The sequence below is a fragment of the Saccopteryx bilineata genome, chromosome 10 (assembly GCF_036850765.1).
Source record: "Saccopteryx bilineata isolate mSacBil1 chromosome 10, mSacBil1_pri_phased_curated, whole genome shotgun sequence".
NCBI lineage: Eukaryota > Metazoa > Chordata > Mammalia > Chiroptera > Emballonuridae > Saccopteryx > Saccopteryx bilineata.
Window position 1 is genome coordinate 5,457,846 of NC_089499.1, and position 16,968 is coordinate 5,474,813.

At 61.0% G+C, this 16,968-nt stretch overlaps 1 protein-coding gene across 4 annotated transcripts in view; it reads left to right on the forward strand.

Annotated features, from left to right (window-relative positions):
* The window catches only part of CACNA2D2 (calcium voltage-gated channel auxiliary subunit alpha2delta 2), a 136,365-nt gene that overhangs the window by 24,581 nt on the left and 94,816 nt on the right, over nt 1-16,968 (forward strand). For all 4 annotated transcript variants that reach the window (XM_066245272.1, XM_066245273.1, XM_066245274.1 and 1 more), the window contains exon 2: nt 3,943-4,024. In XM_066245272.1, the coding sequence (XP_066101369.1) occupies nt 3,943-4,024 (82 nt within the window). The remainder of the gene's footprint in view (nt 1-3,942; nt 4,025-16,968) is intronic.

Genomic DNA, 16,968 nt, shown 5'->3' on the forward strand with positions numbered 1-16,968 from the left:
CCTTCTTTAACCACTCCTTAGGACCCCTGTTCACAGGCAGGAAAACTGAGGGTCTGATGGGGCAGAACTTCCCAAGGTTTCCTAAAGGCTCAGAGTCCTGGGAGGGTGGCGGCCAGGTTTGACTTTTTTTTTTTTTTTTTTGCATTTTTCTGAAGCTGGAAACAGGGAGAGACAGTCAGACAGACTCCCGCATGCGCCCGACCGGGATCCACCCGGCACGCCCACCAGGGGGCGACGCTCTTCCCACCAGGGGGCGATGCTCTGCCCATCCTGGGCGTCGCCATGTTGCGACCAGAGCCATTCTAGCGCCTGGGGCAGAGGCCACAGAGCCATCCCCAGCGCCCGGGCCATCTCTGCTCCAATGGAGCCTTGGCTGCGGGAGGGGAAGAGAGAGACAGAGAGGAAGGCGCGGCGGAGGGGTGGAGAAGCAAATGGGCGCTTCTCCTATGTGCCCTGGCCGGGAATCGAACCCGGGTCCTCCGCACGCTAGGCCGACGCTCTACCGCTGAGCCAACCGGCCAGGGCCAGGTCTGACTTCTTGACAGTGTATGGTCCTGCAGCCATCTTTGCCAGTGGCCTCAGTTTTCTGACTTGTGAAATGGGGGTGCAGTGTTCGAGTTCAACACATTGGAGGACATGGTGGTGTCGGCTCTGTCCCCAGCCTCCCGTGCCCACAGCTGTCACCGTTGTGCTGGCTGCAGCCCCTGGCTACATGTGCCTCCTCCCAGATTCTCTCCTCGCTGTCTTGCTAATTTGGCACTTAGAGACACTTGGAGATAAGCAATGTCATTTCAACGAAGAGCATGGAAAATCACAGGGACGCAGGGAGCTGGCAGGTGGGTCTGTGCCTTTGGGAGGGTGGCCCATGGGCCACAGTCTCTGACCAGGGAGGCCTTGGAAGCCCAGGTGGGATTTGGTCTGGTTGCCTTTGACTCAGCGGAGCCGTGGATCCTTGGAGAGCCCCGTGCCCTCCTGCTGGTGTGAGGATGACAGGCGTGCCGGGGTTCGTCTCCGTTTGGGGGGTGGTTTCTCCTGCTTGGAGGCAGGGCGCTGCAGGTACGTCGTTGACTCCTGGCCTCCTCGGTCCCTCCTGTCACCCCTTGGAGCCAGTACTGGGACACCAGCCAAACCCTGGGACCCACAGTCACATCTCTGTGAAGATGAAATGAATGATCTATCACGTTCTTTTGAACTCCTGTGCACACATATTGCCTTTCCAATGGGGTTCGGTGTAGGTGAATAATCAGATAACTTGTAGCTGATTACTACAAGTAATCAGGCCTCGTGTGCCAGACCAAGGACCAGAGCTACCCCTAGACCCCAGAAGAGGGGGGGTGTCATGCATGGGGAGGCCAGTCCCTGCAGCCCACGGCAGACAGCCTGGGGGTGGGAGTGCAGAGACTGTGTATATGTGTGTGTGCATGGGGGGCGGGGGGGGGGCAGGGACGAGGGGAGGCAGTGAGTGTATGTTTTGGGAAAGATTGGGCTTTATCCTGAGATTTGACTGTTCTAAAGAAATTTTGAGGGTTGAAATAGCTTTTTTGATGAAATGATGATTATAATAATGTGTTGTCTGAGCAAAATAAAACCTTGGCATCCATGCCTTTTCTTCCAATTAATTTTGTTTTACTTATCTGTGAAATCCTAGAACCAAAGACCTATGGACACACTAGAGTAGAGTCAGCAGCCTGGGACTGAATCAGCTGTGCGGGGAAACGATTGCAACTTGCTGTCCTGGGGAAGAAAGAGTACTGGGATCGGCAGCATTTGTCAATGTATAAATATTCCTCCTATGGCCAATGTCAAGCTCCCAAGGTGATGACACAGAATGCCTAGCTGGAAAGAGGTCCACACGGCCGACTCCTGCCGACTCCAGCACCCCTCTGGGTCTAGTTCTGTGTTCACCACTTGCTGGGTGGGTGACCTTGGGCAGATCATTTAATGCCGCCTGAGCCTCAGTTTCCTCATCTCTAAGTTCAGGACGATGCCCTTTGCTTCTTTGTGAGCATTCAAGGAAGAAATCAGGTGTGATGCTGGCCCCACAGCTCGTACACATGTAGTGGGTGCCCTTGTACACGATGGTTACAGGGAAGATCGTGATTGGCAAGCTGTTGCCTAGACCCGTGAATGGCTGAGGTCAGGGTCAGGGCCAGGGCAGAACTAAGGGTTCCCCTTGGAGATTGGCTCCTTGGCCTCACCCATTCGTGTGCCACCTACCTCGACGGACATAGGACTGTACTGCGGCTCATCTCAATATAAGCCCTCCCGGGCTCCGTCCCGGGGACACAAAACAGCCACGGGCCGCACTGTCCACCCGTGGCCAGGACCAAGCGATCAGCGCCTGGTGGGAGGGAGCCAGGCCCAAGAAGGCCCTCTGTTCTCCACGGGGCTGTGCCCTCCCCCAGCGGTGGCCAAGGGCTGGTTGCTCTTCGTGCCTGGCCTGCAGCCTGGCCTCGGCCTGGGCTCGGGGTTGGCTTCCCCCTGCGGTGGGGAGTGAAGGTGGATGGACATCAGGCTGTGGCTCAGCCAGCAACAAGCCGAAACTAATACCTCTTTCTTTTGATGTTGGTTTTTTTTTTTTTCATCATGGTCCTGACATTCAGCTTGGCAAATTGCAATTAGTGATCACCCGCCTCCTGCTCTGAGTTCCCATGCCAACCGACCCGGGCATGCACAATGGCAGGGGCCCAGCCACAGGCCTGAGGAGGATGTGGGGCAGGGGCAAGCTCTAATGACCCGTGGAGCTACAAGAGTCCTGGCACCATGTGGCACTGGGGGACGCAGGGAGGTAGCAGGGCCAGGTCAGGTGTCAGAGCCAAATGCCACCTCCCGGGTTCTATGGCTCCTGGGTGGCTCTCCAGAGGCTGGGGGCTGGCACCACCCACTCCCTTTTTTGCCCTATGGGATGTGCTTGACCCGTGGGGTATTTAAGTCTGTGGTAATTCTTCTGTGAGCCCTTGCAGGAAAGGCCTCATTTGGTGTCCGTGGGATAGGGAAGTTGAGGTGGCTTTTCGCGTGCATTAGGACGAGGGGTCCTGGTCACAGCGGAAGCACCTTTGGCAGTGTGGGCAGGGTCTCTCTGGCCAGCCCCTCTACTCATCTGATCTGGCACTGCCTGGCCTGAAGGGTGTCCACAGGGGTGTGGGCTGAGAATACAGGACCATGTGACCGCCTGTCCAGCCTGTCCAGTCTAAGAGTCCCTGGGAGGCACCCTTGACCTGCCCGTTCTCGTGTGTCCTTCTATACACTCTGAGGTGGCTCCAGTGCACAGAAGCCCTGCTCAGGCTGTTGGCTCCGGGGAAGGACTCATGGGGCTTTCTGGGTCCCCAGAAAGGGGCAGGATGGTCTGAACTGGACCCATGAGTGGGTGGTTCATGCGAGCTATGCAGCAAGGGGCCTCAGATAGCATCTGGGTGCTGGAGAGGGGGAGGGGACCATCTGAACTGGATGATCTCCATGTGTGCTGCCTCAGAAGAGGCCCAGGGGGCCGGCACCTGCCCCAGGTTACACAATGACTTGGTCGTGGTGGCAGCCACTCATATTCCGTCTTCCCCAGACCCCACCCAGCCTTGGGGACAGGAGGCTCCGAGACTCAGCAGGTACCTCCTGGCTCCTGCCCATCCCCCTCCTTGCTGGTGTCCAGAGTCCCCATGTTCAGAGCAGCAGCAGCAGCAGCAGCAGCAGAGCGCTGGCTCTTCACCATGAAAACAGGCTCCCTGCAGGCTCCTGAGGGTGCTGGACCCCCTCTGTGCATCTAGACTCCAATCCTCCCCCCTCCCCGGCTGTCTGACAGTGCCCTGGCCTCCGAGTCTGGGCTTTAAAGGGATTGCGGGTGCGCTCTGGTTCCTGAAGGGACGCTGCCGCTGGGCACCCCAGGCGGCAGGCTCGGCTGCTCCTGCGCCAGGCAGGCCCCGCTGACACCTCTCTCCTCTCTGCACGCAGGATGCAGCACTGGGCGCGGCGCCTGGAGCAGGAGGTCGACGGCGTGATGCGGATCTTCGGGGGCGTCCAGCAGCTCCGGGAGGTAAGCCTGCTGCCCCGGAAGCTCCCTTCCCAGACCCTGCTCCCCGTCGGGATGGGGGGAGGGCTGCAGAAACGAGGACTGAGGTCGGTCTGGCAGGCCTTGAGGACCTGGCCTAGTGACACGCACACAGCTGGACCCTCGGGGGCAGGCGGGGATGTCACTGGAGAAACAGTGACTCCCTGGGGTCTCAGCCTGCTGTTCCTGAGGCGACTGTGCAGATGTGGCACCCGGTCAACCCTGGTGTCAGGCTGGGCGGGTGGGCGGGCGGGCGAGGTCAGTGTTTGAGGCAGCGTCTGGGCCGCGAGTCCGGGCCCTGGCGGGTCAGCGGGTGCCGTTGTGGACGTAAGCCTGAGGGACTGTCCGTCCATGCGGTGAGTGGGGTGGTCAGGCCACGCCGCCCTGGGGGCAGCGCTGCCTGCTGAAGGTGCTGCCCCACCTTCCGGCTCAAGATGAGCCGGAAGCCTGTGCCCGGGGAGATGCGGGATGCAGGGGCGGGAGGGGTGATTGATTAGACAGGAGCGACCACATTCATCCTGGGAGATTATGTTAATGTTTGAAATAGTGATGTGAAGAGCAGGCCATCCGTCACCCCCAGAAGGCTGCAAAATGTGTTGCTGTCAGTCTCCTGAGCCATCACGTTTTATGTGAAAATACACAGGCTCAGAGAGCTGAGCTCCAGGAGGGGCCGGGGGCCGGGGGCTGGGGGCTGGGGGCTGGGGGCCGGGCGGTGCAACCGGAGACTGACAGGCATGTCCTGCGGACGGTTGTCCCGGGAACAGCAGAGTGCACGGAGTCACTGGTGGAGGGCCCAGCCCCGGGGCTCGGGGCTGAGACACTGTCCTGTGTTGTGTCATCCCTCTTGGCCAGGGCCAGTGTCAGTAGATGGAACTTCTGTGGGGAAGCCACCAAGGGGTGTTGTCCCGGTCCTTTCCACACACTTAGCTTACAGCAGGGGCCCCGGAAACGGAGGCGGCCGTGATGTGGGCTGTGAACGGAGGACCTCGGCACAGGGCGGGGCTCCTCGGGGCCTCTGATGAGGTCTGGAGAGAGAGGGAGAGGGAGCCCAGGTCTGGAGGTCAGAGCCACCCACTCACTGGGTGTCCTCCCCTCAGTGGCCCAGCCTCTTTGAACCTCTCTTCACTGGTTGTTGGGCTTGAATTGCAGTAACCCCATCCCACTCTCTTCCTGTGAACTCTCAGTGACTCAGCGCACCCGGAGGCCAGCTGAGCTTTTCGAGAAGGCGCTGTAGGAAAAGCTGTTCTGGAACAGAAGTCAATTTATGCTCAGAAATAACACCCGGCCCTAACTAGGTTCCAAGCAGGCACTGCCAGGTGCAGCATGCAGGCCAACGAAGTGAGAGTTCCCTGGAAGGTGTGCTGTGTGCCTCTCCCAGTTTTGTATGGGGACATAAGTTGGACCCCACCTAAGGAGCTAAGCAGGCACCTCCAGGCAGGAAACTTCCATGCTTTGAATCCTCTCCTCGAGGACATTGTTATTGTATGGTCCTGGGCAATCCAGACCCGGGAAGTTTGCCAGTGAGAAGGTAACGTACCTATTTCATGCCTGAGATGCGGTTCTGTCTGAACCACTCGGCTTCCTGCATGGTGAGGACCATAGATGGAATCCTGGCTCCGTGGACCCACTGTGTGCTCCTGGGTGGGTCCTGGACTCTCTCTGCTCCTCATCCTCGGTCCATGGTGTGGCCGGGAGGTCTGGCTGGAGGAGGAGGTGGGGAGGATGGCACTGAACAGACTGACACAGACACCCCCTTTTGTAGACATCAGATTTGAACGCCCTCACTGACCATTTCACTCCTCAGATGTGTTGTTACTTTCCTTTCTGTTGGCAGTGGAGCAATTCCAGACACCTTCGTCAATAAGCACGTCTCTCCTCACCCCACCCCCCAGAAACCAGAGTCACATAGCCGGCTGGGGCAGAGCTGGGGCTGGGACCAGGGCTCCTAACTCCTGTTCCAGGGGGCTCCTCTGGCCATGACTCCCCTCGGGAGGGTGGGCAGGGTGCGCCTGGGGAGGTGGAAGCTGGGCCAGAGCAGGGGCCACGCGTGGTGTGGCCGTGGCCAAGCTGGCAGCAGGCAGGAAAGTGCTGACCGGGCGTTCCCGGCTCCTCCTGGCACCCTCTGCCTGCCCGCGGCTGCCAGCGCTCCGGTGGCCCTCTAGCCTGCTCTAGTTTCTCTCACCTGCTTCCTCAGCCTCTTCGCGCAGACGGCTCTGGGACTGCTGCTTGGCACGGGACCCTCTGGTGAGGTGGACAGTAAGGGGGCAGGTGAAGAGGAAAAGGACAAGGTTGGGGAGCCAGGAGGCAGCTGACCGGCCAGCTCAGCTCCCGCCCCCCCCCCCCACCCAGACGGAGCCTCCACGGCTCTGCTTGCAGGGCATACCAGAGGGCCGCGTGCCCAGCCTGTGCCTGGCTCTGCTGGCTCAGGAGGATGCTTGCTGCAGAGCCCTGGCCCGGCTGTGGATGCTCCTGTGGACCCTGGCGCCCTCTCTGCCCCAGGGCCCCTCCCCAGGCCTGCCAGAGCGGATTCGGAGCTGCCTCAAACACCATGCAGCTGGGGCGGTGCTGGAACCCTGACCTCCTCGGCCTTCTTCCCCGGAACGGCTGCCCTGTCCGCCTGTCCTGGTCCTGGAGGCAGCCCCTCCCCCAGGAGCTGGGGGCCACAGGAGCTGGCAGTGGCTAGAGCTCAGGACCTGCAGGTGTGGCATTTGGGAGCATTGTCCCTGACTTGGCACTGTCCTCCCAACCTCCCCACAACCCCGCGGGGCTGTGACTGGGTGCAGACTGTGGTCCCTTTACAGGTCGGAAACCATGGTATATCTCTGTGGGGTGCGGGGTCTGTCTGGGAAGACCCCCATCACATTTACTCACCTAACCCCAGGGCCAGCTCATAGTAGGGGCTCCCACCGTCACCTGGGACTCGGGTGCCGCCCCACCCACACGCTCAGCCAGACGCTGCTGTACCATGCCTGCCAGGTAATCAGCCCAACCTTCCCCCCAGCCCTGGCCTACTCTGGCTGTGAGCAAGTCACAGGAGTGTGGCCCTGCTGCAGGCTGGCCTGTCCAGAGCCCCTGGAGGCCGAGCAAGGCCTCCCAAGCCCCTTCTCTACCTCCCCCACCGGCACCATATTGTTCCCCTCCTGGGGGGCAGAGCAGAAAGCATATGCTTGGGCTCTGAGCTCATTTACATAATGAGGCTGATCAGGATGAATAATTCATCAGGTGCCTGGGGTGCATGAGGGAGGATGCAGAGACGGACAGTCTCCCCACTCTGAAGCTCAGGTCACCCCGATGGGTACAACCAGGAAACTACCCCCTTCTGGGTGTCCAGGGTAGAAGGGGGACAACGCTGTGGACTTTGTGGGAAAGCAGAGCGTGAGAGAGGACTCAGACATGAAGGGCCGTGCTGCCAGGTCCAGCTGCCTGAGCTGGGCTCCTGACCCGCAGGAGACACTGTCCTCGGAGGGGCGCGACACAAGGACTAGAAGGTCCTCTGCCAGGGGTGGGGGCTGTAGGTGAGGGAAGGCTGTCCCGCCAGGGCGGGGCTGGCAGCAGAGACCTGGGCTAGCCACACCTGGGGACCACAGGCCACCCTCTGGGAAGGCTCAAGCCAAGTCTGGATCTGTCCACATGAAGCCCCGGCCCCCATACCTGGCCTGTGGTCAGGGCAGAAGTGGCTTAGAGCCCTGCCTATGTCCCTGACCACCTCAGCCCCATGAGGGCTTTAGCTCAGCTTCTGGCTATCCTGTGGTTCTGTTGTACAAATGGAGAATCTCAGATCCCAGCTGACTGTCACCACCAGCCGGTCCTATCCCAGAGACCTGACAGGCCGTCCCAAGTAGTGGAGGGGTTAGGCGGAAGTACTAGCGCAGAGGTGCAGGCCTGGGGCCTGCCTGGAGGAGCCACCCTAGGGCAGCCCCCTGCCCTGGACTGTGGAGCTATGTGTACAGGGACCCCAAATTTCCTGCTCCCTGCCCCACTGCTGTGCTGCTCTGGGCAGTCCTGGTGATGCAGGCTGATGGCGTCCACGTGCCCCAGTAGCCAGAAATGGTAGCCCTGAACCTGTGACGGCAGCGTCGTCCCAGCCCATCTTGTCGGCCACTGGCCGTCCCTGCACCCCGTCTGCTCGGTGCTCCCTGGGAATGTGTAATTAATATTTGCAAAGTGCCACATCTGGAGCCAGCTCCCGGCAAGGACCACAGTCTGGCCGCGTCCAGGGCCCCTTTCCTGAGTGGCTCAAGGAGTTGGGGACAGGGCCCCTGTCCTTAAAGACTGGCCTCTTCTCTCGCTGGTGTCACCAACTCCTAAAACACGGGCACGCTCACACACCGGTTCAGGAGGTGCTGGCCAGGGTGGTGGTTGGCCCCCATCTGGGGAGGGTCCTGTCTAGGCATCTGGGCCTCTCGGGCGGGGTTAGCAGGTTCCGAGAGTGCCGGGGAAGCCCCCAACCCTATCAGGGCGGGGGCAGAAGAGGAAGGAAGCAGAGGTGGGAGAGGTGCCGGGGGACAGAAGTAGCCTTGGAGGGTCAGGAAAGGGGGACTCAAGCCGAGTGGCCCCAGGTCCCACAGCTGGTCCTATCAGAGCGCTGGGGTTCGCATGCGCCCCAGGAGACGGGCCTGCAGCTCCTTGGACCAGCGCAGCTGTCCTGGGCGGTGTGCACAAAGATGGGGGAGGGGTGTGAGGGAGCCCCCAGGCTTCTAGAAACCTCCAAACCACTGTCCTACGGGCTCTGTGCTTGCTCCTCATGCAGCCCTGCCTGTGCCAGCCGCCTCCCAGTGAGACCCAGTGGTGCCCTCGCTCCCCTGGCGTAGATGTGGATGATCGGGATGTGGGGCGCGTCAGGGTGGCTGGGGCGGGCAGGGATGAAATATGCTGCTGGGTAGGGATTGCTGCTGCTCGCCTCCCTAAAAACCCACATATATTATTCTTTAATGGAAAGTTAATTGTCTTATTATTCCCTCCATATGGTCCTCTTGCTCAGCACCCAGCGGGGATGCGTGGGGCTGAGGGGGGCTCCGGAGAGGGCGCCTGCAACGTGGCGAGGCTGCCACTTGAGCATAATTGGATGCACACAGGCAGATACAGGGGAGCCTTGGCCGGAGCCCGGCCGGGACCCCCTCTTCATCCCCCCAGCCCAGCCCGCCCCCCTCCTCTTTTCTTCCTGTCCTGGAGGTGGCCCCTTCTAGCGCAGCCCCCGCACCCTGCGTGGTCCCGGACGCTCTGTTTGTCGCCGCGTGGGGATGCACAAGGCTGGAGGGGCCGGTTGGTGCCTTCCTGCTCCCCGCCTCCCCGCACACTCCCTTGTTGCCCGCAGGAGAAAACTCCATTTCTGAGAAGCTTTTCAAAAGCTCTTTCAGCTGTGGCAGGAGCTCCTGCCTGGAGTCCTGCAGACGGGCGTGGGACTCCTGCACCCCCTCCCCAGAGAGGAGGTGCAATGAGGTTGCTGTGGGGGGAGGGCTGCCCCGAGACACCTGACCCTGGCACCCCGGCTCGCGTCAGCCGGCCTTCTGTGGGCACCAGCCATCTGGAGCCTCCCCAGCCTCCGGGGTGGCTGAGGTTGGGCCAGTCCCCGGGCCCTTCTCTGCCCCTGCGCCTTCCTGGGCCTCCCCCCTCCCTGCTCCCCAGGGCCTGTTAGGTGAGAACAGCCTCACAGCAGGTGGTGGATGCAGTGACACGGGACGGTCCCCAGAGGGGCATGAGTAGGTAGGTGGTTGCATCCTGGCTGTTTCAGAGTCTGGCGGAGAAGGCGGGTGCAGGAGTTGCTGCCCAGGTCCCTGTGGAGGCTGTGGGTGCAGAGAGGACGGGTCTGTGGGAGAGGCACCCCGGGTGGGGTCGTCAGACCCATGTCTGGTGGTAGCAGGCACGGGAGAGAGGCCGTTGGCTTCCAGCTTGCCCCAGGAGGGGCCCCATTCCATGTCAGTTCCCAGAGGGTAGGGAACGAAGGCTTAGAGCTAGAGAGGGCCTTTGGTGCCTTCGGAAGGTGGGGCCTGCCGGAGGTCCCACAGCTGGAAAGCGGCACAGGTGGAATTTGAGCCTGGAGCCTGTGCCACGGGCAGCAGCCAGCGGTGGGTGGTGGTAGGCAGAAACGGCCGGGCTGGACTGCACACCGTGGGACCTGGGGAGTGTTGTCTGCCTCTCGGAGCCTTAGTTCTCCATCTGTGAAACGGGGATCCCATCTGTGCTCATGGGAGGCGTGAGGGTCTCAAAAGAGCAGGCGTGAGGAAAGGCTGCGGACAGAACCCTGCACATGTGGGGGTGCCTTTGTGGACCCCGTCTCCACTATCAGTTGCCCGCCCTCTAGGAGCTGGTGACGGTTTTGGAAAGTGCAGATGCCCACGGTGTCGCCTTTGCTTGGCTCAGCCCAGGAGCTTGGAAGTAGGTTCCCTCTTCCCTGCCGTCTCAGACTGCCCGGGCTGCCGTCCCAGCACCGCAGCGGGTGGTTTATAAACAGCAGAGGCTTATTTCCCGTGCTCTGGAGACTGCGAGGTCCAAGGTTAAGGCATCAACAGATTTGGTGTCTGCTGAAGGCCCTCTTCCTGGTTCGTAGCTGGCTGTCTTCTCATGGTGTCCTCACGTGATGGAAAGGGCAGGGATCATCCTGGGGTCTCCTTTGTTAGGGCGCTCATTCCATTCATGGGGGTGCCTCCAAATACCGTCACCTTGGAGATTAGGTTTCTGTGTACAGATATTCAGTCTGTAGCATCTGCTGATCATGACATCTTTTGGGGACCTTATTGGGAGGAGGCACAAAGACCATCAGGGCTTGAAGAAACAGGGCCCGTGGGCCAGGGCAGGGCAGGTGGCTTCTTGGGCCAGGAACTCAGGGGAACCAGTTGCAGAGGCGCCCCTGGGGAAGGCAGGCACAGGTGACAGGTAGGGCCCCTTCACCCCGGAAGTGGCCCGGGGAATCTGTTTCTCAAGTCAGTAACCAGTGGGCCACTTGTCTGCCAGCCCCGCTGGGCTCAGAGGACGACGGGGATGGGCTGCAGTGGAGTGGGAATGGGAGGAATGGTAACCACTGACCTCTGGGCAGGCCCCAGGCATTGAGACCAGGGTGCAAGGTTAGTGAGTCAGAAAATGGAGTGGCCGAGGCCAGGGCTGAGGATCAGGGGCGCCTGGAGGGACAACAGCAGGGGTCTCCGGTGGGGTCTCTGACGGAGGTCCCTCGGTTTCAGAAAGAGATTCTCAGAGGTGGTGTGATCAGCACCCCACCAGGCTGACAGACAGCACTGCTCTCTCTGGAAGTTTGAGTCGAGAGCCTGTGGCTTTGCTGCAGGCCCCTTCCCTGAAGTGGGCGCCCCTCAATCCTTCCATCTTAGGAATCTGGGACGTTTGTCAGACTTCCTAAGGCAAGACCCCCCCCCCCACACACACACGGCTGTGTTCTGATGAACAGCAGTCTCCTCTGCGGTCCCCAGCGATGCTGGCCTTGCATCCGGACAGCTAGTGGTCAGCTCCGAAGGAAACCCCACACTGGAGAGGGTTGAGGAGAGGCCAGTCTGCTCCCCTCCCCTCCCCCTGGTCCCTGGCCTCACCTCTGAAGAGTGGAGGGGCTGCATGTCCGGAGCCGGGTGGGGGGGCCGGTCTGCATGATCAGGGGTGGAGATGGGGGCTGGGGATAGAGAGCCAGAATGGATTCTCATACGGGCCCCCTGGGGATGGCTGACCCAATCTGCATTCCTCACTCCTCCTCCACCCCTCCCTCCCCGGATCCGTGGCAGCCACGGGGACACTTGCCTGAGATTCGTGGAGCCTCAAGCACTTGGCAGAGGCAGAGAAGTAATTGGTTCTGACAAACCACAGGGGGCCCCAGGGGCAGCGTGAGCAGCATTTACCACGGCCGGGCAGGAGGGGGAGGCTCAGCCTGGCTCCCTCCACCCTTTCTGAGCGTGGCCCTCCCTCCTGTGGGCAGAGAGCTAGTGTTTGGGGACGGTTGAGAGCCCCAGACCACCCGGTCTCCCACACCTCTGTCAGCCCTGGGACGCGGTGCCTCCGCAGGGGGCAGGCCGGCTCCTTGGGTGAGAGACTGAGGCAGAGGGTGGACCCTGGGCAGACTCCTCAGGCCCCCTCCTCACCCATCCTTGGGTCTCATAAGTCAGGGAACCAGGTGTCTGACTCCGGGCTTGAGCACGCTGGCCTCAGGACGTGGGGTTGGAGGCTGCTGTCCCCAGCGGCCTGCAGTGCACACATGTGCATTGTGTGCCCACCAGGCTGGCATGGAGTAGGTGCTTAGCTAGTAACTGTTCAGTGGGCGGGTAAGTGCCCGAGGACTGAGAAGGGGAGACCGGGCTCTGACTCTGTCCCACGGGCCGTGGGAGCCATCCAGCCCCCACAGGGGAACAGACCCAGTGCGCCAGGGCAGGTCTTCGGTGCCAGGTGGCCGGGAGAGGGAGGCTCACACGGAGGCTGTTACGCCCAGCCCAGTCTGTGCAGAGGCCCCCCGACTGCTCCTTGTGAGGGAAAGGGTGAGTGTGTGTGTGTGCGCGCGCACGCGCGCGCAGGGGCCATGGAGAAGGGCTCAGTCTCGGTCTGGGGAGGCGGGGCGCGTCCTGCAGTGACCCAGAGGCCTGGCCAAGGTGTGTGGCCTGGGTCGGGGGGGGGGGGGGCTTCGGGCCCTCCGGCCATCCATGTGCCCCCCCTAGACTTCTGAGCTGCTCCTTCCTCAGCCACTTGTCACTCTCCTCACACACCCCACCCCCTCCAGGCCGCTCCCCAGTGTGAAACCTGGCCCACAGCTCCCTCCCCTGGGAAGGCCTCCAGGCCAGTGGTGCCCAAGGCTTTCGCATCCTTCAGGTACACGGGGAAGGCAGGAAATGCCAGGAGCTGTTGGGGGGCTCAGCCCAGTCTCCCCATCATACGGGGTAGGAAAACCATAGCCAGAGGGGCACAGTCGTGCCCAGGCCTCCTGGGAGTCTGAGCGTGGGCAGCTGGCTCTTGGTCCCGTGACTCACTGGGCACCCGGTCTCTGACCTGTGGACACCCGTGTGAGGTGGAGGGGAGCCGACCATGAGTGGGAGAGAGAAGCATGATGCCGCACTTGGGAATGGGGGTATATGTGGACATGCAGACAAGAACGTGAACATGTGTGTGCAGGTGGGGGTGCGAGGTGAGCGCTTGTGTCTATCGAAGGGAGAGGTCAGGCCTGCGTGGAATGCTGCGTGTGGGGGTGTGACCTGGCCTGCATGTGTGTGTGTGTGAGCGTGCACATGCAAGCGTGTGATGCTACAGGAGTGTGCTTCGTGGCGGATGTGACCAGGCCTGCATGTGTGTGTGAGAGTATGTGTGTGTGTGTGTGTGTGTGTGTGAGTGCTCACATACAAGCATGTGATTCCACAGGAGTGTGCTTCATGGTGGGTGTGACCAGGCGAGTGTGTGTGTGTGAGTACTCACATACAAGCATGTGATTCCACAGGAGTGTGCTTCGTGGTGGGTGTGACCAGGCCTGAGTGTGTATGCGCTCACACACATGCAAGCATGTGATTCCACAGGAGTGTGCTTCGTGGTGGGTGTTACCAGGCGAGTGTGTGTGTGTGTGTGTGAGCGTGCACATGCAAGCGTGTGATGCTACAGGAGTGTGCTTCGTGGTGGATGTGACCAGGCCTGCATGTGTGTGTGAGAGTATGTGTGTGTGTGTGTGTGTGTGTGAGCGTGCACATGCAAGCATGTGATTCCACAGGAGTGTGCTTCGTGGTGGGTGTGACCAGGCCTGAGTGTGTGTGTGTGAGTGCTCACATGCAAGCATGTGATTCCACAGGAGTGTGCTTCGTGGTGGGTGTGACCAGGCGAGTGTGTACATGTGTGTGAGTGTGGCTGAGTGCACAGTCCTCCAAGCTCTGTGTGCAGTGGTGAGCAGGCACCCTCTGGGCCAGGGTGGGCCTGCACAGATGCTGGCCCTGGGAGCTGGCACCAGGAGCTGTCACCAGAGCAGGCGAGAACTACTTAACTGATTAATTAGCGAGGCTGAGAAATTGCACTTGTGGGTGAGGAGCATCCGTGCGCGCACGCCGTGCACGTACTATGCCCATGCCTGGAAAACGCCCCCTCAGTCTCTTCGCCTGCTCTGTGCTCCGTGGCCCTCTGGGGGGCCAGTCAGTTGTGGACGTGTCCTCACACCCCTGTGTGTCCGCGCCCTGGGATGGTGCTGGCCTGAGCGACTGCACTGTGGAGAGCACAGGCCGTATGCAGAGGCTGGGTGGTGAGGCCACCTGGCCGTTGTCCCCATTTCACAGATGAAGCTGGGACTAGTATGGGGCACCAGGCAGGAGCCTCCGTTTCCAGGTTCTGGGCCCTCTGGTGAGGGGAGCAGCCCCTCCTGCCTGGGCTGGAGTCACCGATCGTTCCCTTCCACCTCCCGGCGGTGGTGGGAACACCTGCAGGACTGCAGCAGAGCTGGCCTCGCAGGGAGCCTCCTCCAGCCCAGGACAGGCCACCCCCTCACCCCCCAGGCTACCGTATCGTCCACCGGCTCTGTCCACACGCCCTGCGGGCCGATCCCCCAGAAGCCTGCTGGATGCCTCCCCTCTCCTTCCCTGGAAGGTGAGGGCTGCCCTGCTCCCCGGCTCCTACAGCCCACAGTCTCCCTGCTCTGACTCCGCCCCGCTCACGCCACTCCTGTGGCCCCGACAGCCACTGGCACTGCTCCGAGGCCTGGAGTCTCACCAGGGGGCCTGCCGCTGCCCCTCCTGCACCCCTCAGACCCCTGGCCCCCGCCGCACCTTGTCCTCGCGCAGGGGACCCTGACGCTGGGTTAAGTGGCAGCCACTTGTCTCTCCATCAGGTGCTGACGGAGGAGCCTTCATTATGCTCCATCTATAGGCGCGGGATGAATTGGTGTGCCGTGAATTTATTCTTTTTAAAGAGGGACTTTCACACTGGGGAAAGCTTTTAAAAAGAACATTTATATAAAAAGCAATTACCATGCCAGTAATTTTTATGTATTTTCCCCCTTCCATCGCTGCCTTTGTGTCTGAACGTTACCGCCTCCTGGGCAGCTGCAACCTGGCTTCCCCAGCCTCCCAGCTCTACCTTCCCACCTGCCAGAGTACCACCTCCTCCAGGAAGGCTGTGGGTGCAGGGCCTGGGCCCAGCAGGCATGCGGGCTCCGGGAGCATGGCTGGGTGGATATATGTCCAAAACTTGGGTGTTTTGGAAATTTCCCTCCACATGGGTCTCTGTCCTGAAGTTGCCCCGTTTCCAGGGCCGAGTTGGTGCTTCTGGGCCCCTCTTGGCAGCAGCCAAGCACTTACAGGCTCCTGCTTCCCAGCAGCCTCTGGCTCTTATTCTGTGGGGGAAGCAGTGGTGTGGGAACAGGTATTTTCCCTCCTGAGGAGCCACTAACGGGCACCCTGCTTCCCCAGCCATTATTGCTCTCACACTCGGTGCATTATGTAAATGGTCTCTGTTGCTAAGTGGTGCAGGACCTGCTCTGGGGAACAGAGGTCTGCAGGCTCCTGGGGGAATGGCAGGAGGCTGGCACGGAAAAACCCACACACCCACTGCTCTGTACCAGGGAGGGTCCGACAGCCTCCCGGCTCAGACTGGAATCCCTGGGGCTTGCACACTGTCTATCTTCCCTCAGACCACAGCTTTGTGAGGGTGGCAGCCGCACCCTACAGCAGACTGGGAGTTCCCAGGAGGTGGGGTAGGCTCCCTTATTGGGCAGGGCCTTCAGATGGGCACGGGGGGTTAGGACAGGTGCCCTTCAGCTGCCCAAAGAGGCACGCTTCCCCTTCCTGCAGCCTACTAGCCTAGAGAGCCTCCTTAGAAACTTCGGAAACATGGAAAGGTCGTGTCCACCCACAGGGCTGGGTGACCCACCCCCACCCCCAGGGCACACAGGGGCTCCTTCTGCGGTGAGTGCCCAGTGCACTCGGGGTAGGGCAGGGTGAACTTGGGAGCAGCATCACACCCTGGGGTAGCAGCGAGCTCTTGGGTCTCCAGGGGCCTGAGATCTCCGTGAGGCACGTGGGAGCGTGAGGTTTCCGGGCCTGGGCAAGGCCTGGCGAGATGGGCCTCTCCTGGGGTGTCCAGCTGCCTTCCCATCTTCCCTTTTGAGACCCAAGACCGCTGGAGGACGTAAGACCTGCGGGGGGATGTAAGACCTGCTGGGGGACGTAAGACCTGCCGGGGGACATAAGACCTGTTGGGGGACGTAAGACCCGCCGGGGGACGTAAGACCCGCTGGGGGACGGGACGTAAGACCTGCCGGGGGAAGCCAGCTCCCCCAGCCCCGCTTCTCAGGCAGTCCCTTCCCTGCCTGTCCTTCCCCCGCTGTGGCTGCCTGTGGGTTTCAGGGAGAAGGGCCTCCATGGCCGCACAGACAAGACTCGGAGCTCCTAGCTCTCCACCTGGCACTGCCCCCCACTGTCCTCCACTGTCCCCCACTGCCCCGGGAATGTGTGGTAACCGTTTGCTTTCTGACTACCGCCGACATTTGGGAAATGCATGTGTGGGAGAGAGGGGTCACCTCTGCCGAGTAGATGTTTTTGTCCAAGGAGCTTGCTCTGTGGACTCTGTCCTCAGCTGGTTGGGGCGCTGAAACCTTGCACCGTCTTCATGTGCGGCAACAGTAGGCCGAGGTGGTGATGGTGGCTACGGACCGGACCCGAACGCCCGCCGCGGCCCTTTGGGGGAGCCCTGTCTCGAAGCCAGAGACCCGGTTGAAAGCAGTCAGTCTCGCCCCTAACTCTTCTGTCTCCATTTTTCTACTTCCTTTCTCCCTCCCCTCCCCCTCCCTTTCTCCCTTTCCTGTTTTCTTTTCTTACATGTCTAGATGGATTTTTAACGCTCTAGTTTTCAGATCAGCAGCACACACGCACATTGTACGAAGCCGTGGTTTTACCTGCATGTTGTGTCAGGGACGCCGCAGCCCCCGCCCCCCCATTCCCAGCTCCCTGGGGGCTGTCGCTGTCTAATCTCGGAGCCCATAT